The sequence below is a fragment of the Phragmites australis genome, chromosome 23, assembly GCF_958298935.1.
Source record: "Phragmites australis chromosome 23, lpPhrAust1.1, whole genome shotgun sequence".
In the NCBI taxonomy this organism is placed as follows: Eukaryota; Viridiplantae; Streptophyta; class Magnoliopsida; order Poales; family Poaceae; genus Phragmites; species Phragmites australis.
The window spans coordinates 10,316,824-10,334,122 of NC_084943.1; the positions used below are offsets into that span (position 1 = coordinate 10,316,824).

The window sequence follows — 17,299 nt, forward strand, 5'->3', positions numbered from 1 at the left end:
CCGTCCGCGTCCGCCCGGTGGCCGGTGCCCGTGAATCCGCCGAACGCCCGAAGACAGAAGTCCCGATTCCCGATTCCCGATTCCGAACCGTTGTCCGCCGAGGCGCCGAAGGAGAAGGACCGCTTGAGTCCGCCGTCCGCCCGGTGCCCACTCTGGCCTCTGGTCCGCCGTCCACCGTCCAAGTCCGCCCGGTGGCCGGTGCCCGTGAGTCCGCCGTCCGCCGTCTGCCGTCTACGGTCTGCGGTCCGCGCCCTGGTCCGTCCGCAGTCCGCCGACCGTCGTCTGCGGTCTGCACCGCGCGGCCGCGCCCTGACCCCGGTGCCCGCCCTGGTCAGCTGGTCTGCGTCCGCCGTCCGCCCAGGCCTGCGTGCCAGATTGCAGTGCGGGTGCGGCAGGCCGGCAGTGCCACTCTCAGCTCTCAGGCTCTCAGTCTCAGCGAGTCCGGGTCCGGTACTCCGGTGGAGTCAGCCACTCAGGTGGTCAGGCCTGCTGCCTGCAGCCACAGAGCCACTCCGTTCTATCGTTCCTCACGTCAAAACTCAAACGCAGTCACGCAGACAGTGAGACAGGCGACAGAAACAGAGCAACAGCCAGCAGATTTAAGGTTAATTTCAATTAAACTCATTTTTTTAGTTTTGTAACTTTGTAATTTATATGAGTTCAACCACTAACATGTTAATTTTTTTAATTATCAGTTCGTCCTAGGTATCATGTCATTGAGAAAGTACGCATCAGGTAGCGAAAAAAGGAAAAAGAGAAAACAAGTGGATGAGTTAATAGAATCACAGAAGGGGGCAATGGACAAATTCTTAAGGAGTAATACGGGCAGTTCACGAAACCCAGATGAGTGGGCGATAGTTGCTGTGGAGGAACAAACTAATGTGAACGATGACGACCAAGGTCCTACCCCTGCAAAAGACAATGTTGACATCAATGAGGATGATAACAATGTAAGTGGTCATGACAATATATTTAATTCATCTGCTACAAAATCTGCTAGTGTTGATGAGCAACCGGTTTTTACTACGGATATTTATGATCCAAGAAATTGGGATAATCTTGATAACAAAGCTAGGGACATATTAGTGGAGAAGGGGCCTATAAGAGAAGAAAATATTTTATTCCCTTTAGATGACAACTCAAGACATTTTTCGTATGCTCATTTCTCTAGAAAAATGAGCAATGGGGAGGTTCATGACAGAAAATGGTTAGTGTATTCGAAGCATGTTGATAGAGTGTTTTGCTTTAGTTGTAAGATTTTCAATTCTAGAAATTGCAAGAGTTCATTGGGGCGTGATGGATTTAGAGATTGGAGGCATATTAGTGAGAGGCTAAAAGAACATGAAGTTAGTGTCGAGCATATTACCAACATGACCTCTTGGAATGAATTGAGAGCTAGATTGAGGAAAAGTGAAACAATTGACAAAGATTTACAACAGCAAATCACAAAGGAGAAAGAACGTATAAGACAAGTTTTACTAAGAATAATTACCATTGTCAAATTTCTTGGTAAACGTAATTTGGCTTTTAGAGGATCCAATGAGCAACTCTATAATGATCATAATGGCAATTTCTTAGCTTGTGTTGAGATGGTTGCAGAATTTGACTTGGTGATGCAAGACCATCTTAGACGTATTCAAAATAATGAGATTCATTATCATTATCTTAGTCATAAAATTCAGAATGAGTTGGTCTCTCTTTTGGCTTCTGATATTACAAATTCTATCGTAAAGATCGTGAAAGCAGCAAAATATTTCTCCATTATCCTAGATTGTACCCCAGATGTGAGTCATCAAGAGCAAATGAGTTTGTTGGTTCGATGTGTTAATATGTCCGATGGCAAAATAAAATTAGAGGAGTTTTTTTGGGTTTCTTGATGGTGGATGATACATCTGGTTCAGGACTTTTCAATGTATTGATTGATTCTATCAAGTCTTTTGGTCTTAATATTGATGATATTAGGGGTCAAGGTTATGATAACGGCTCTAACATGAAAGGAAAACACAAGGGGGTGCAAAGACGATTGCTTGATATTAATCGAAGAGCTTTGTATATGCCATGTGCTTGCCACAGTCTTAATCTTACTCTTTGTGACATGGCTAAATCATGTGCTAAAGCTATTTCATTTTTTGGAATTGTGCAACGGATATATGTATTGTTTTCTGCTTCTACCAAAAGATGGAAAGTTTTGCTCGAGCATATTCCAAGTTTAACTGTGAAATCGTTGTGCAATACTCGTTGGGAGAGTCGAATCAAAAGTGTAAAACCAATTAGGTATCAAGCTCCTGAGCTAAGGTCAGCTTTGTTAAATTTAAGGGAAGCTGATGATACTGATCCCAAGGATAAGAGCGATGCAAAAAATTTATTTGAAGTGCTTGGCAACTTTGAATTTATACTTGGTATGGTTATTTGGCATGACATTTTATTTGCTGTTAACACTGTGAGTAAGAAGTTGCAATCACCGTCCATGTGCATTGAGTCTACCTTATAGCAAATTGAAGGCATAATGAATTACTTTCACAGCTATAGAAATGAAGGATTTGCTTCTAGTCTGATCATAGCCAAAGATATTGCATCTGAAATGGGTGTAGAGGCATCATTTCCAGTAAAGCGTCGTTCTATTAGGAAGAAACAGTTTGATGAAACTGATTATAATGAAGCAAATTTGCAAGCTGAGAGGGCTTTTGAAGTTGATTACTTTTTTGTTATGGTTGATGTGGCAATCACTTCATTGAAAACTAGATTTGAAGAACTCCAAGAATTCAAAAGTATATTTGGGTTTTTAATGAGTTCAACAATCTTGAAGTCATTGGATGGTATTGAACTAAAAGACCGTTGCACTAAATTTGCAGAAACTTTCTCTCTAAAGGGTTCATCTGATGTTGAGTTAAATGATCTCATTTCTGAGTTAAGTGTTATGCAGTTGACTTTACCAGATAGACCAATGTCTGCCATGGAGATTTTTGAGTTTGTCAGAAATGCAGATTGTTATCCTAATATTTCTGTTGCTTATCGGATCTTATTTACTGTACCAGTGACTGTGGCATCTGCCAAAAGAAGCTTTTCAAAGTTGAAATTATTGAAGAACCATTTGAGGTCTACAATGTCACAAGAAAGATTAAACGGTTTGGCAACTTTATGCATTGAGAAGAAATTATTGGATGAGATTGATATTGATACAATCATCAATGACTTCGCATCTAGAAATATCCGAAGAAATTTTTAAGGTAATATGTTTGAAGTATTCCATATAAATATTGTTTTTGATTCAATTTAAATTTTTTTCGGTAACAACTCAAATATATTTAGGGCCCTATGTTTAATTTCGCACCGGGCCCAAAAATTCTCAGGACCGGCCTTGCATCTAATCTTACCCCATGGAATCATGCAAATGTATACTCTAGTAAAGTGTATAACTGAAAACTGCATTGTTGAACAATTTGTAAACTGACTCTGTTTCTTGTGCAAAGATTGCAACTTACATTCCATATGGTCAATGCAGGTGTTTTTACCACAGAGCAAACGGAGCATCACTAAAGGAGGGAGGAAGGAGGGCCGGGGATTTACCTTCGCCTCCGGGATGGGCACAGCGGGGCTCTAGGGATGGCGATATCGGGGACAGGGACAGTGGCGTCGGGGACGGAATGGTGACATCGAGGACGGGGATGGCGATAGTAGCCTCCAGGATGGGGATGACAAGGCTCTAGGAGCGACGGCGTCGGGGATGGGAATGGTGGCCTTCGGGATGGGGATGATGGGGCTCTGGGGGCGGTGGCATTTGGGACGGGGATGGTGGCCTTCGGGACGGGGATGACTGCCTCCGGGACAGGGATGCCGAGGCTCTGGGGATGGCGGCGTTAGTGATGGGGACGGCGACGTCGAGGTCAGGTACAATGGCCAATCAGCGATGCCAGGAAGGGGAAGAGAAGGGCCGACAAAAGTTTTCTAAGTGTTGGGGAGAGGTTTAGAGGCTCCATAGTGCTTTTATAGGGTGGTAGATTCACTGCCGGCTCTAGGAGTGCACTGGTAGTGAAAAATGGCCTCACTGCTGGCTCAAGGATGGAACCAACAACGAAAATAGCTTTACTGCCAGCTCATGAGATCCACCTGAAACACCTTTCAGTGACGTCTAAGGAGGGCACGAAAATCTTTTGTGCTGCGTGCATGTGCGTCGAACCCACAACCTCTACTCCTGAGTCCAAACAAACATACCACTGTGCTACTAAAGTGTATTCGACTGAGTTCTACTGAATAACATATTAACATATTAAAAGGTATAATTAATACAAATTAACATAGCCTTTAATTAATACAAACTAAAGCAGTCCTTAATTAATACATTTTACAACACCTCCTTAATTAAAACAAATTATATCACATCATTAGTTAATACAAATTAAAGAATATGCTTAGTTAATACAAATTAATAATTAATACAATTTAGCTACTTTGTCTTAACGATTCAACCTTCATTATGATTATGGCGTACATATGGAGGTTCGTCGGTGTCTTTCATTGGACCTAGGTCGACGTCCTCTCCAAAAGGAGGTAGCACGTCGAATTGATTGTAGTCTTCCTCGTCAACAATATTCTTCACTCCGACAATCCTTCTTTTTCCTTGAAGAACCACATGGTGCTCCTCCTTGTTAGTCGGGTCCGGGTCCTTTACATAGAAGACTTACTGTCGGAGGATTAACTCCTGTCGCAGGGATCCCGAGAGACCCCTTTTTAGAGATTCGGCCGTGGGGATGATCCTGAATAAGTTCGTCGGAGAAATAAATGGGAATGAATGCAACGGCCGGTGGTGGGGGAGTTGACCTAGTGCAAGAAGTAAATGCACCGGAATTTAGATAGGTTTGGGCCGCATGGGGGCGTAATACCCTACTCCTGTATGGATGCTATAATTGTCCTGAGGAAGTCCCTCAAGGATGTTGCTGGTTACAAGAATATGGGTCTATCTAAGAGCTTGAGGCTCCTTGTTCTTCGGCTGGGACTAAGCTCAGCCTTCCTCACAGTGTTCTCTTGCGCTGTGTTCTTCGTGCCTACTCTCGGTCTCTGTTTTGCTATTCTCCGTTTCTTGTTCTGTTGCCCCTGCTTCTGTGCCGCCGGCTGTTTTAAGTACTCGCCGGCCGTGACATGCCCCGAATGGAAGGAGGGGGGCTCGAGTTCCGAGACACCATAAATGGAAAGGGCGTCATCATTTCCTCTGGGTGAAGTGACCGGGGGTGGAAAATGCGTCGCACGCCCGGTCACCCGTCACCATAAATGCCCTGGCAACGGGCGCCGTGGAGAGGGCCCACCGGGCAGCCACAGAGCAACCCAGCGTGCTCGTCCTGTCTTGTTCCCCTGCCACAGCAGCGCGGCAGACGGAACGCCTTGATCCTTACGACGTTATTCCAAGACAAGCCGGATGGCACGGGATGGGACCCGTGCAATTAATGACCCCACGCCTCTCTGCCAAAACATGGCAGGAACTGACGCTGAGCGCGGCGGGAGCAGTTGGAGGTGTCATGCCACGCACGCTCACTAAATGCGGCCCCGGACCTCTGACTGGTTGACACCTCATCGGCAGGCCCCTCGGGGGTCTTTCTGGGTCGTCAGGGTACCGAGTGCTGGGGGTACTGTTCACATCCCCGAGCACTCTCTCCCGAGAATGCCTATCATTGTCCTCGGGGTGCCGGGTGCTCGGGGGTACTGTTTACCTCCCCGAGCACTTTCTCCTGAGCACTCTCGTACGGACCCTCGGGGAACCGAGTGCTCAGGGGCTGACACGTGCAGCCCCGAGCACTCTCTCCCAAGCACTCCTGTACGGATCCTTAGGGAACCGAGTGCTCGGGGGCCGCCGCGCGCGGCCCCGAGCACTCTCTCTCGGAACTTAGCTCTTCTGACCGTCGGGGGACTAGGGTGCTTGGGGGAGACCGTACACCTCCCCGAGCACTTTCTTCCCGGTACTTGGATTCCGTGGATCATCGGGGAACTGGGGTACTCGGAGGCCACCGACCGTGGCCCCGAGCACCTTCTCCCGGGACTTGACCTTTTCTCATCCTACAGGAGAGACCTCGCGGGATGGCACCATGTGGCGGATGGCTGGCCTGGCCTCGGGATTCGGGGACCCCTGGTTCCTGATACACCGACAGTAGCCCCCGGGCCCATTGGCAGGCAATGGCCCAGAGACTGCGGATGGGCCCTTCGTCGCGAACGAGGCCGAAGCCGGCGTGGACGCCACGTGGCAAGCTTTCAGAAGGTGGCCCCTTCGGCTCGGGCCTTTGGTACGGCCCAACGGGGAGATGTATGGACACGCGTTCACACAACTCCCGAAGGGCATGACAACGGGACGGGTGGTGCGTGACGACAGAGCAGGCGGCACGCGCGGCACTCGCGCAAATAGAGAAAAATACGCCTGGCAACCGCTGACACCGCACGACCTGTGGGAGACTAGCCTGGCAGTTACGGCGATCGAGGAAACCATCCCACCAAGTATGCTGTGGCAGGAGTTGTTTGAATTCCCTGAGGTATAAAAGGGGGAGGGGAGCGAACCGCCCTCCTCTTTACGCCATCTCGTGATCTAGCCCTTGCTTCCTTCACGCTCTTGAGCCCTTAGAATCTCCCTAGGCGATCAGAGCACATCTCCTTCTCCACCGTTCAGACCCTCTCCCCCCCCCCCCTCGACAAAATGTCGAGAGCTGGAGGAAGCCGTAGCGATAGGACTCCGGACGGCATGCTGCCGGAGTCTCGCCTGACGAACAAAGAGGCGGCGGGGAAGATCAGGAAGTTATTGGTCCCCGAGGGCCAGCAGGGGGCCCTGGTGGTGACGCCGACGAGCTTCCCGCCGGCGATGACCTGCCCGGGGTGCATCGTCCTGTTCACCTCTTTTGTGGCGGCCGGGCTGGTGCCGCCGTTCTCCACGTTTTTTCTTCAAATCCTCGACACCTACGGGATTCAGCTGGTGCACCTGAGCCCCAATTCAGTCGTCATCCTGGCGGTCTTTGCCCACTTCTGCGAGATGTTCGTGGGAGTGCTGCCATCGGTGACACTCTTCCGGCATTTCTTCGCGCTGCGATCTGCCGGGAAGAAGAGGGGTTTCTCCATCGCGGATGTCGCGGGGTGCTGCAGCTTCCGGCTGCGGGACGGCCTGGGGGAGCGATACATCCCCCAGGTGCTGCGAAGCAAGTGGGAGGAGTGGCGGCGCGATTGGTTCTACGTCGACGTCGACCCCCACGACCGTCTCACCCTGCCGGAGGTGGCGGCGGAGCCCCAGAAGGCGACATGGGAGGTCCCGCCGCCGATGGACGCGCGACTGGAGCCAGTCTTGGAGCGCATCGGGTTCCTGCGTGACGCCGGGCTCACCTCAGTGATGGTGGTGGCGGACTTCCTGCGCCGTCGCCTGGCGCCCCTGCGGGAGCGGGCCCGGCCTTGCTGGCTCTACAACGGCCCTGAGGACATCACCCGGACCCAGATCGGTGAGGACTGGGACCTGGGCACGGCGGAGTTGAAGGGCATGCTCCGGGTGGTGGCCGGGGTGGATGAGATGAGCCGGGCGGAGCTTCCGTGGAAAGAAATGGCGCTCCGCGCCAATCCTGAGCTGGTGGCGATCCAGGCGAAGCTGCCGGAGTTCAACGCCCAAGGGTTGGTCGACCGGCTGAGGCGCCGGAGTCCCGAGGTCGCTGAGATCCGCGGGTTGGATGAGGCGGCCAGCGAGGGGGCCGCAAGCGGTCCGGTGCGGACTAGTGGCCTGGGTGCCGCGAGCGGCGAGCCGCAGGCTAGCAGTGGGGCCGCTGCGGGCAGCAGCCGCCGCACCGGAGGAGGAGGCACCGCCGGCAGTGGAGCAGCGCCAGCGCCGGAGTTCCGGGGGAAGCGCCCCCGGCTCTTCACTCCTGTGCTGGAGTCCCCACCGTCACCATCGGTGGGGGCGGCATTCCCGGTTCTGGAGCCGCGCCTTGTTCGGCTTGGGCCCGATCCGGTGCCCGGAGACCACGCGGCGGCCCCGCAGAACCCCCGGCGAAAGAGGAGGAGGTAGGATTCTGGGCCGGCGCCATCGAGCCCGGAGTTCAGGATTCCGGCAGCACGATGGCAGTACCGAAGACCCACAACCACGTAAGTCTTGTCCTTCATTCTTTCTTGGGCGTGCTTCGCCCGAACTAAGCTCTGGATTTTGATTTTGATCTTTGTCCTTCTCCTGCAAGCCGCCTACGGGCGCCGCTGAGGGCCAGGGGCGGCCGGAGGCGCCGAGGCCAGCCCCAGCCCCCGAGCCGAGCGGGCCCGCGCCGAGCGCACCGGCAGAGCCAGGGTTGGCAAGCGCGGCGGCGGAGCCTGGGCCAGCGGACACGGCGGCGGAGACGGGGCCGACGGACGTGGCGGCGGTGCCGGGGCCAACGAACGCAGCGGCGAAGCCAGAGCCGGCGGACGCAACGGCCTTGCTAGGGCCAGTGGATGCGGCGGCCGAGAGGGGGACGCAGTCGCCGCCCGAGCGCCCGGCGCCATCCGAGGCCGCCCCAAGCGGGCCGAGCGCGGGGCTGGCGACCGCGTGGCAACTTTTGGGGACTCCGAGCCCCCCGAGGGAGGCTCGTAGGGGACCCAGCGCCCAGCCGCCGCCCAGCCAACCCGCCGAACCACTCCCGGTCGTGCTGGGGAGCGCCCGGGAGGTGTTCGGGCGGCTGGAGGCGGCCGTAGCGGAGGAGATGGCGCGGCGAGAGGCGGAGCGTGCCGCTCTGGCCGCAAAAAGAGCGCAACTCGCTGAGGCGCGCGCCGCTATGTTCTTCGTGTCTACTCTCAGTCTCTGTTTTGGCATTCTCCGTTTCTTGTTCTGTCGCCCCTGCTTCTGTGCCGCCGGCTGTTTTAAGTACTCGCCGGCCGTGACATGCCCTGAACGGAAGGAGGGGGGCTCGAGTTCCGAGACGCCATAAATGGAAAGGGAGTCATCATTTCTTCTGGGCGAAGTGACCGGGGGTGAAAAATGCGTTGCACACCCGGTCACCCGTCACCATAAATGCCCTGGCAACGGGCGCCGTGGAGAGGGCCCACCAGGCAGCCGCAGAGCAACCTGGCGTGCTCGCCCTGTCTTGTTCCCCTGCCACAGCAGCACGGCAGACGGAACGCCTTGATCCTTATCACGTTATCCCGAGAAAAGCCGGATGGCACGGGATGGGAGCCGTGCAATTAATGACCCCACGCCTCTCTGCCAAAACATGGCAGGAACTGACGCTGAGCGCGGCGGGAGCAGTTGGAGGGGTCAGGCCACACACGCTCATTAAATGCGGCCTCGGACCTCTGACTGGTTGACACCTCATCGGCAGGCCCCTCGGGGGTCTTTCTGGGTCATCGGGGTACCGAGTGCTCGGGGGTACTATTCACATCCCCGAGCACTCTCTCCCGAGAATGCCTATCATTGTCCTCAGGGTGCCGGGTGGTCGAGGGTACTGTTCACCTCACCGAGCACTTTCTCCCGAGCACTCTCGTACGGACCCTCGGGGAACCGAGTGCTCGGGGGCTGCCGCGTGCAACCCCGAGCACTCCTGTACGGATCCTCGGGGAACCGAGTGCTCAGGGGCCGCCGCGCGCGGCCCCGAGCACTCTCTCCCGGAACTTAGCTCTTCTGACCGTCGGGGGACTAGGGTGCTCGGGGGAGACCGTACACCTCCCCGAGCACTTTCTTCCCGGTACTTAGATTCCGTGGATCATCGGGGAACTGGGGTACTCAGGGGCTCCGACCGTGGCCCCGAGCACCTTCTCCCGGGACTTGACCTTTTCTCATCCTACAGGAGAGACCTCACGGGATGGCGCCATGTGGCGGATGGCTGGCCTGGCCTCGGGATTCGGGGACCCCTGGTTCCTAATACACCAACACTTACATAACATCGTTCACAAGTACGAATGGTTCTTCTCTGTATCCGACGAGTTTTATGTCCACTGTAGTCATACCATACTTGTTGATCTTCACGCGCCTTTGGAGTCTGACCCATTGGCACCAGAAAAGAGAACCTTTAACTCTCCATAGTTAAGCTCCCAAATCTCCTTTATGAATCTATAGTAAGTCTCCCTATTTCCATTGCAGTCGTAGCATCTATATGGACACAACTATTTTGGTTAGCACTCTTATTATCCTGAGCTTTCCGTATAAAATGTATTGCCATTTATGTCATATCCTTAGAATGTGAGGATTGTAGTTGATGATCCATGAGACAACACACTCAACTGAGCGCACTCTATCTGCTTATCCATCACTTGTCTACGTAACCAGGCACTAAAATGACCTTGGTGCTATCGCGCGATCCAAACATCAGACTTCCTTTGCAGAATTGCAGAATGTGCTTGTGTGAATGAAACAGAGTCGTTAGTGCGAAATGCCCTCACAGACGGTGCAGGAGGCTACTAGGGCAGCCAAATCTTTTGTTTATGAGATGGACTTCGGGCTTAGGCCCCTGCCTTAAAACTTTTTTCTGCAGTTTGTAATAAACTCTTGGCAACTTTGTTAGACTTGTGGGTGCTGATGAATAATGGATAGTTACCATATTCGGATACCCCAGGTTATCCTATAAATCTTGGACCATATCTTTATCTCTGGGAAGGGGATCCCTGGAAGAAAGGAAACTACTCGTAGGTGCCCAAGGCGTTCTATGACCAATAAGGTTTATCTCCAAGAATAGAAATGAAGAGTTCAGAGGACATAAGACACTCCCATATATATACGGAACAAAGGGGCCCTACGGAGGACCAGATAGAATGAGTCGTCACGAGCGATACGAGTTCTACAAGCCCATACAAGCCAACAGAAGCCAAGGAAGAAGTCACCGACTAGGTTTAGATCTATCTAAGCTAGCCATACCCCCTTATAACAGGCTCAGATTAATACAAGACAATCAGGATGATGAGCACATCACTCATTTAGATACACGCGCTACAAGTGATCCTCCGGTGATTGATCCATTACAAGGACTGATTACACGGGCTTGTGCACGTTGTTTAACTCATGAAGTGAATTCGTTACTCATTGTCCATGCTACTAATTATAAGGATGGAATGCTACTCAATTTTTGTGAATTTTTTATTCTTAGGAATATGGGAGAAGCACCTATGGAACAAGCAAGTCGGATGGGGCTCAAGCCAACTTCAAGTCGGAATCGGAACTCGGTTCAGATTCAGCAGATAGCGCCGCACTAAAACGGCCATAACTACTTCATATGGAGTCCAAATAAGGTGTTCTTTGATGCGTTGGAAAGCTAAGGATGATAGCTTTGTTTTGGTACTAGTCCCAGCTCTAGATTCAAGGTGGATTATTTTATGTCGTCAAAACAATATGCTGCGTCACAATTTTGGGCCATATCGGGACTTGTAAACGTGTTCGGGTCTAAGACCAAGTTGTGGATGCCTCCCTGGTCACCCAAAACACTAGCACGCCCCTTTTCATATATCTAACAGCCGTCGTCATAGACTTTTTGAGGTTTTGCTTAGATTAATCTGTCATTGAATAGTTTCGCCGTCGTTCGGTTTGTGAAACCCCAACTCATGAGCGTAATCATATTTGCAATTTCAGATTGTGTTCTTCCGTGTTCTTGCTTGTATTCTTGATTCACTTGCAGGAATTAGCCTTCTTGGCGAGGTCAATCATGCCGCGTGCGGTTGATAACCAATAGAGCAGTGATGTAGCGATTGCAAGGGTTGCGTTCTATCCTGATGGGAAGCCTTGGATCATCAACGTCGAGTCTCCAACTGGTATCAGGTTTTCAGGTTGCCCGCTAGGTTATTTTGTTTTTCCCTTAGATTAGTTCTGTTTCATCACCTAGAGTCTACAAAAAGCTAAAAATATTTCCCTTGTCCGCTGTCCTACAACCCTTTGGGCCTTGCAATTTCGTTTTTGGTGTCGCATTGTTGAGTTTGTGTCCATCGTGGTCGAGTCTTGTTGCTGGTCTAGAGTAGTGTTCTTGGTCTTAGTTCAATGCCCGTGTTATTTGAGCCCGACGTGAAATAAGCAATGCGTCTTTGACCTATTGCCCTGTTTGACCCCCAAATTTGACTGTTTAGACCCTCTTTCGGGGCCCGGAAGTTTCAGCACCCGTTTTTCACATCCTGCTGTCTACCGCTTTGTTATCTATTTTGGCTTTGCTTGCTTCCAAATTTTGTGTCTATTCTTTTTAGACTCTTTATAAGTGTGTGCTACAACATCTGGAAAAGAAAGTGTGCAAAAAAAATAGAGAAAATATTGTGGGAAAAATCAGAAATATTAAAGGAATCAGATTGTGGTAGCACACTGTGTTCTTTGTGCTTGGTCCTTTCTTTCAGCTTGTTGTGCTAGGTCTAGGGACACGCTAGGGCCCAGCAACGATAACTACTTTGAACATTTATTCAGCTTTGCCAATCTGATTACAATTTTTGCTACTCCTTGCTACCATATTGTTCCGTGCCAAGCCATACTTTCTCTTGATCAGAACAGGTCCTCTCTTGCAATCATACCCTCGCTCGACAAGTTATCAAGAAGCAGCCGCCAATTGTTCCACCTGCTTTGTTGGTAAGAACACTTGTAAGAGCATGGTAAGACGCTTGAGTGTGTGTGATTCCACTGCCTAATACTGATAGGGATAATTTTGTTTCATCCTTTGCTTTCTACTAACCATGGCAGATGATCCGACGGATTTCAAGGACTGTGTCTCTAAGGGAGAACTTAACACCCTCGTTCAGCAACAGAATCAAGCGTTGAACGACATGATGGCAAGATAGAATCAAACATTGAACGACATTGTCACAAGGATGAATGACATGAGAGCAAGCATTGCTAATCTAGTCACATGAGTGAACAACATTGAGCTGCGGGATCCACAGGAAGAAGATGCTTCTGACAGTGATGATCCCAATGCTGGACATGAAGATGATGATGCTGGTGTTTTTGTGGGACAAGATTGGAGGGCACAACTTCAGCGCCGGCCGAACAACAATAACAACAACCATAACTGCCGCATGAGAGGTAATGTTCGAGGTAATGATGATCACTACACTAAGGTCAAGTTTAAGATAACCTGTTTTGATGGTTCATATGATGCTGATGCTTATTTAGATTGGGAAATGACGGTTGAGCAGAAGTTTAATTCTCACATGGTTCTTGACATACATAGAGTTAGACAAGCCACCAGTGAGTTCACTAATTATGCAATTATTTGGTGAAATGGGTTGGTAAATGCTGAATTAGAACCTACTACTTGGGAGAGATTAAAGCATGCCATGCATAATAAATTTATACCCCCTGAGTACAAACGAGATTTAAAAAAGAAATTGCAGCACTTCAATCAAGGTAGTCAATTTGTTAATGAATACTATAATGAACTACACATTGTTGTCCTTCGCTGTGGTATACAAGAAAATGATGAGGATACAATGATTCGTTTTTATTCGGGGTTACGACGTGAAATTCAGGACTTGGTTGATTATAGAGATTATAATACCATGGATAGGTTGTTCCATCTTGCTATGTTGGCAGAGAAAGAATTGCAGGGACGTGAGCCAAAGTCGCGGAACATTGAGAGTTCGCTTTCCTTCAGATCGCAATTGGGCAAAGCCAAATCAGCCTCGTTCGCTCCAGCACGGTCTGCGGCCCCCTCCGATAATAGGGCGCGTATAGCAGCACCGTCACCACCAGCACCACATACAACCGAGGTGAGCAAATCTGTTTCTGTGCAGCAACTAGCAACGAAGACCACTCCTTCAATTGACTCCACGAGTAGTTCAGCGAGTATTGTGTGCCGCCGTTGTAAGGGCATGGGCCATGTCATGAAGGATTGCTCCAGTCAACGCGCTTACGTTGCAACCGATGACGGTGGGTACATCAGTACTAGTGATGTTGAGGATGAATTTGTGCTTCAAGCTAACCTTGAAGATGATCATGAGACCGATAGCGATTGTGATGAGATTTTAGGTGCCGCTGCCACTGAGGACTACAAAAATAGAACATTTGTTGTCCAACGGGTTTTGAGTGCTCAAATGGAGCAAGCGGAGCAACTTCAACCCCATAATTTGTTTTAGATGTTTCTCATTGTCAAGGACTGCCGTGTTCGAGTTATAATTGATGGTCGGAGTTGCAATAACTTGGTGAGTTCAGATTTTGTCAAGAAGCTTGGCTTCGCCACTCGCGCACACCCTTGTCCATATCACATTCAATGGCTCAACAACAGTGGTAAGGCGAGGGTAACACACACTGTTCATGTTCATTTTTCCATTGGTTCCTACAATGATTATGCAGATTGTGATGTCGTGCCTATGCAAGCATGTTCCCTTCAGATTGTAAATCAGCAAGTACCTAAACGTGTTTTTCCACCAAAGAAAGAGCAACCAACACCTTCTTCTAGTTCCACAGGCATTAAATTAAAATGTGGTGTTATGGTTGTTACAAAATCAAACCTTGCTGAAATTGTTAATAATGATGTTCCTTGCTATGCTTTGGTACGCAAAGAGGCTTTATTTTCACTTGATGATATACCTTCCTCTTTGCCTTTTGCTGTCACTAACCTTTTGTAGGAATATAAGGATGTGTTTCCAACTGAGATACCCCAGGGGCTGCCACCTTTGAGAGGAATCGAGCACCAAATTGATTTGATCCCGAGAGCGACTTTGCCAATCGTGCAGCATATAGGACCAATCCGGAGGGGACTAAGGAAATTCAGCGGCAAGTCCAAGACCTTTTGAACCGTGGTATGTATGAGAAAGCCTTAGTCCTTGTGTTGTTTCTGTTCTTTTGGTTTCTAAAAAAGATGGTAGTTGGCGTATGTGTGTTGATTGTAGAGCCATTAATAACATTATCATAAGAATCCGTCATCTTATCCCTAGTCTAGATGATATGCTTGATGAGTTAAGTGGTTATATTGTGTTCACAAAGATTGACTTGCATAGTGGTTACCACCAAATAAGAATGAAATTGGGAAATGAATGGAAAACTGCTTTTAAAAATAAGTTTGGTTTATATGAGTGGTTAGTGATACCTTTTGGTTTAACTAATGCACCTAGCACGTTTATGAGATTGATGAATGAGGTTCTACATGCTTTCATTGGTAAATTTGTGGTGGTTCATTTCGATGACATCTTGATCTATAGCAAGTCACATACACAACATATTGATCATCTACGTGCTGTTTTTGATGCTTTGCGAGAGGCACGTTTGTTTGCTAATCTTGAGAAGTGCACCTTTTGCACCGATCGAGTTACTTTTCTTGGCTATGTTGTTACTCCACAGGGAATTGAAGTGGATGAATCAAAAATTGAAGCCATCAAGAGCTGGCCGATCCCGGAGACTATTACACAGGTGAAAAGTTTTCATGGTCTTGCAGGGTTTTATCGGCGTTTTGTGAGAGATTTCAGCACCATTGCTGCACCCCTTAACGAGTTGACAAAAAAGGGTGTTCTATTCCATTGGGATCCAGCACAAGAAGAAGCTTTTAACACGCTGAAGAGAAGCTTACACATGCACCTCTACTCCAACTTCTGGACTTTGGTAAGACTTTTGAGTTAGAATGTGATGCTAGCGGAATTGGAATTGGAGGAGTGTTACTTCAAGAAGGTAAACCCGTTGCTTACTTTAGTGAGAAATTAAATGGACAATCTCTGAATTATTCGACTTATGATAAGGAGTTGTATGCTTTAGTTCGAGTTTTAGAAACATGGCAACACTATCTTTGGCCTAAGGAGTTTATTATTCATTCTGATCCTGAATCTTTGAAGCACATTAGAAGTCAAGCTAAACTGAATAAACGACATGCTAAATGGGTTGAGTTCATAGAATCTTTTCCATACATAATTAAACACAAGAAAGGTAAAGACAATGTCATTGCTGATGCATTATCTAGATGTTACACCATGTTGTCCCAACTAGGTCACAAAATCTTTTGTTTAGAAACAATGAAAGGGTTGTATGCAACTGATTCAAACTTTAAAGATGCTTTCAAAATTGTAAAGAAGAGAGAACTTGGAATAAGTATGTGCTGAATGTTCTTTACTATATGTCATACCCAAACTGATGGACAAACAGAGGTTGTTAATCGCACATTATCTACTATGTTGCAGGCTATGTTAAAGAAGAATTTGAAGATGTGGGAAGAGTGTTTGCCTCATATTGAGTTCGCTTACAACAGATCCGTCCACTCTACCACCAAGGTAAGTCCGTTTCAGGTAGTGTATGGTTTCAATCCCCGTGCTCCTATTGATTTACGACCTTTACCTCCTTCTGAAGCTCTGAATTTGGATGTTACACAACATGCTGAATTTATTCTAAAGATGCATGAAATAACTAAAGAAAATATTAAAAAATGAATGAGAAATATAGAGCTTATGGTACCCAGGGTAGAAAACATTTAACTTTTGAACCTGGTGATCTTGTTTGGTTACACTTGCGTAAAGATCGATTTCCTGAGTTGAGAAAATCTAAATTGATGCCTCGAGTTGATGGTCCTTTTCAAGTTCTTGAGAAGATTAATGATAATGCATATAAGCTTGAGTTGCCTGCAGATTTTGAGGTTAGTCCCACATTTAACATTTCAGATTTAAAACCATATGTTGGAGAGGAAGATGAGGTTGCATCGAGGACGACTCCAATTCAAGAGGGGAAGGATGATGAGGACATCACTCATTTAGGTACACGCGCTACAAGTGATCCTCCAGTGATTGATCCATTACAAGGACCGATTATACGGGCTCGTGCACGTCGTTTAACTCATGAGGTGAATTCGCTACTCGCTGTCCATACTACTAATTATAAGGATAGAATGCTACTCAATTTTTGTGAATTTTTTATGCTTAGGAATATGCTACTGGTCCCAGCTCCAGATTCACGGTGGATTATTTTGTGCCATCAAAACAATGTGCTGTGTCATAATTTTGGGTCATATCGGGCCTTGTAAACGTGTTCGGGTCTAAGACCAAGTTGTGGACGCCCCCCTAGTCGCCCAAAACCCTAGCACTCCCCTCTTCATATATCTAGCAGCCATCGTCATAGACTTTTTGGGGTTTTCCGTAGATTAATCTGTCATTGAACAGTTTCGCCGTCGTTCGGTTTGTGAAACCCCAACTCGTGAGCTTAATCATATTTGCAATTTCAGATTGTGTTCTTCCGTGTTCTTGCTTGTGTTCTCGATTTGCTTGCAGGAATTAGCCTTCTTGGCGAGGTCAATCATGCCGCGCGCGGTTGATAACCAACAGAGCAGTGGTGTAGCGATTGCAAGGGTTGCGTTCTGTCCTGGTCGGAAGCCTTGGATCGTCAACGTCGAGTCTCCACCAATCGACTTATCATTACCTAACGGAAGATCGGGTCTAATCCTCTCATCACAGG

At 48.6% G+C, this 17,299-nt stretch overlaps 1 protein-coding gene across 1 annotated transcript; it reads left to right on the forward strand.

Annotated features, from left to right (window-relative positions):
- Window positions 1-598: 598 nt before the first annotated feature.
- Window positions 599-3,601, forward strand: LOC133905976 (uncharacterized). The gene is made up of 5 exons (XM_062347793.1): window positions 599-1,632; window positions 1,902-2,049; window positions 2,524-2,768; window positions 2,853-3,034; window positions 3,503-3,601. Exons 1-5 carry the CDS (start codon window positions 711-713, stop codon window positions 3,599-3,601), a joined length of 1,596 nt encoding a protein of 531 aa, XP_062203777.1. The 5' UTR covers window positions 599-710.
- Window positions 3,602-17,299: the final 13,698 nt, after the last annotated feature.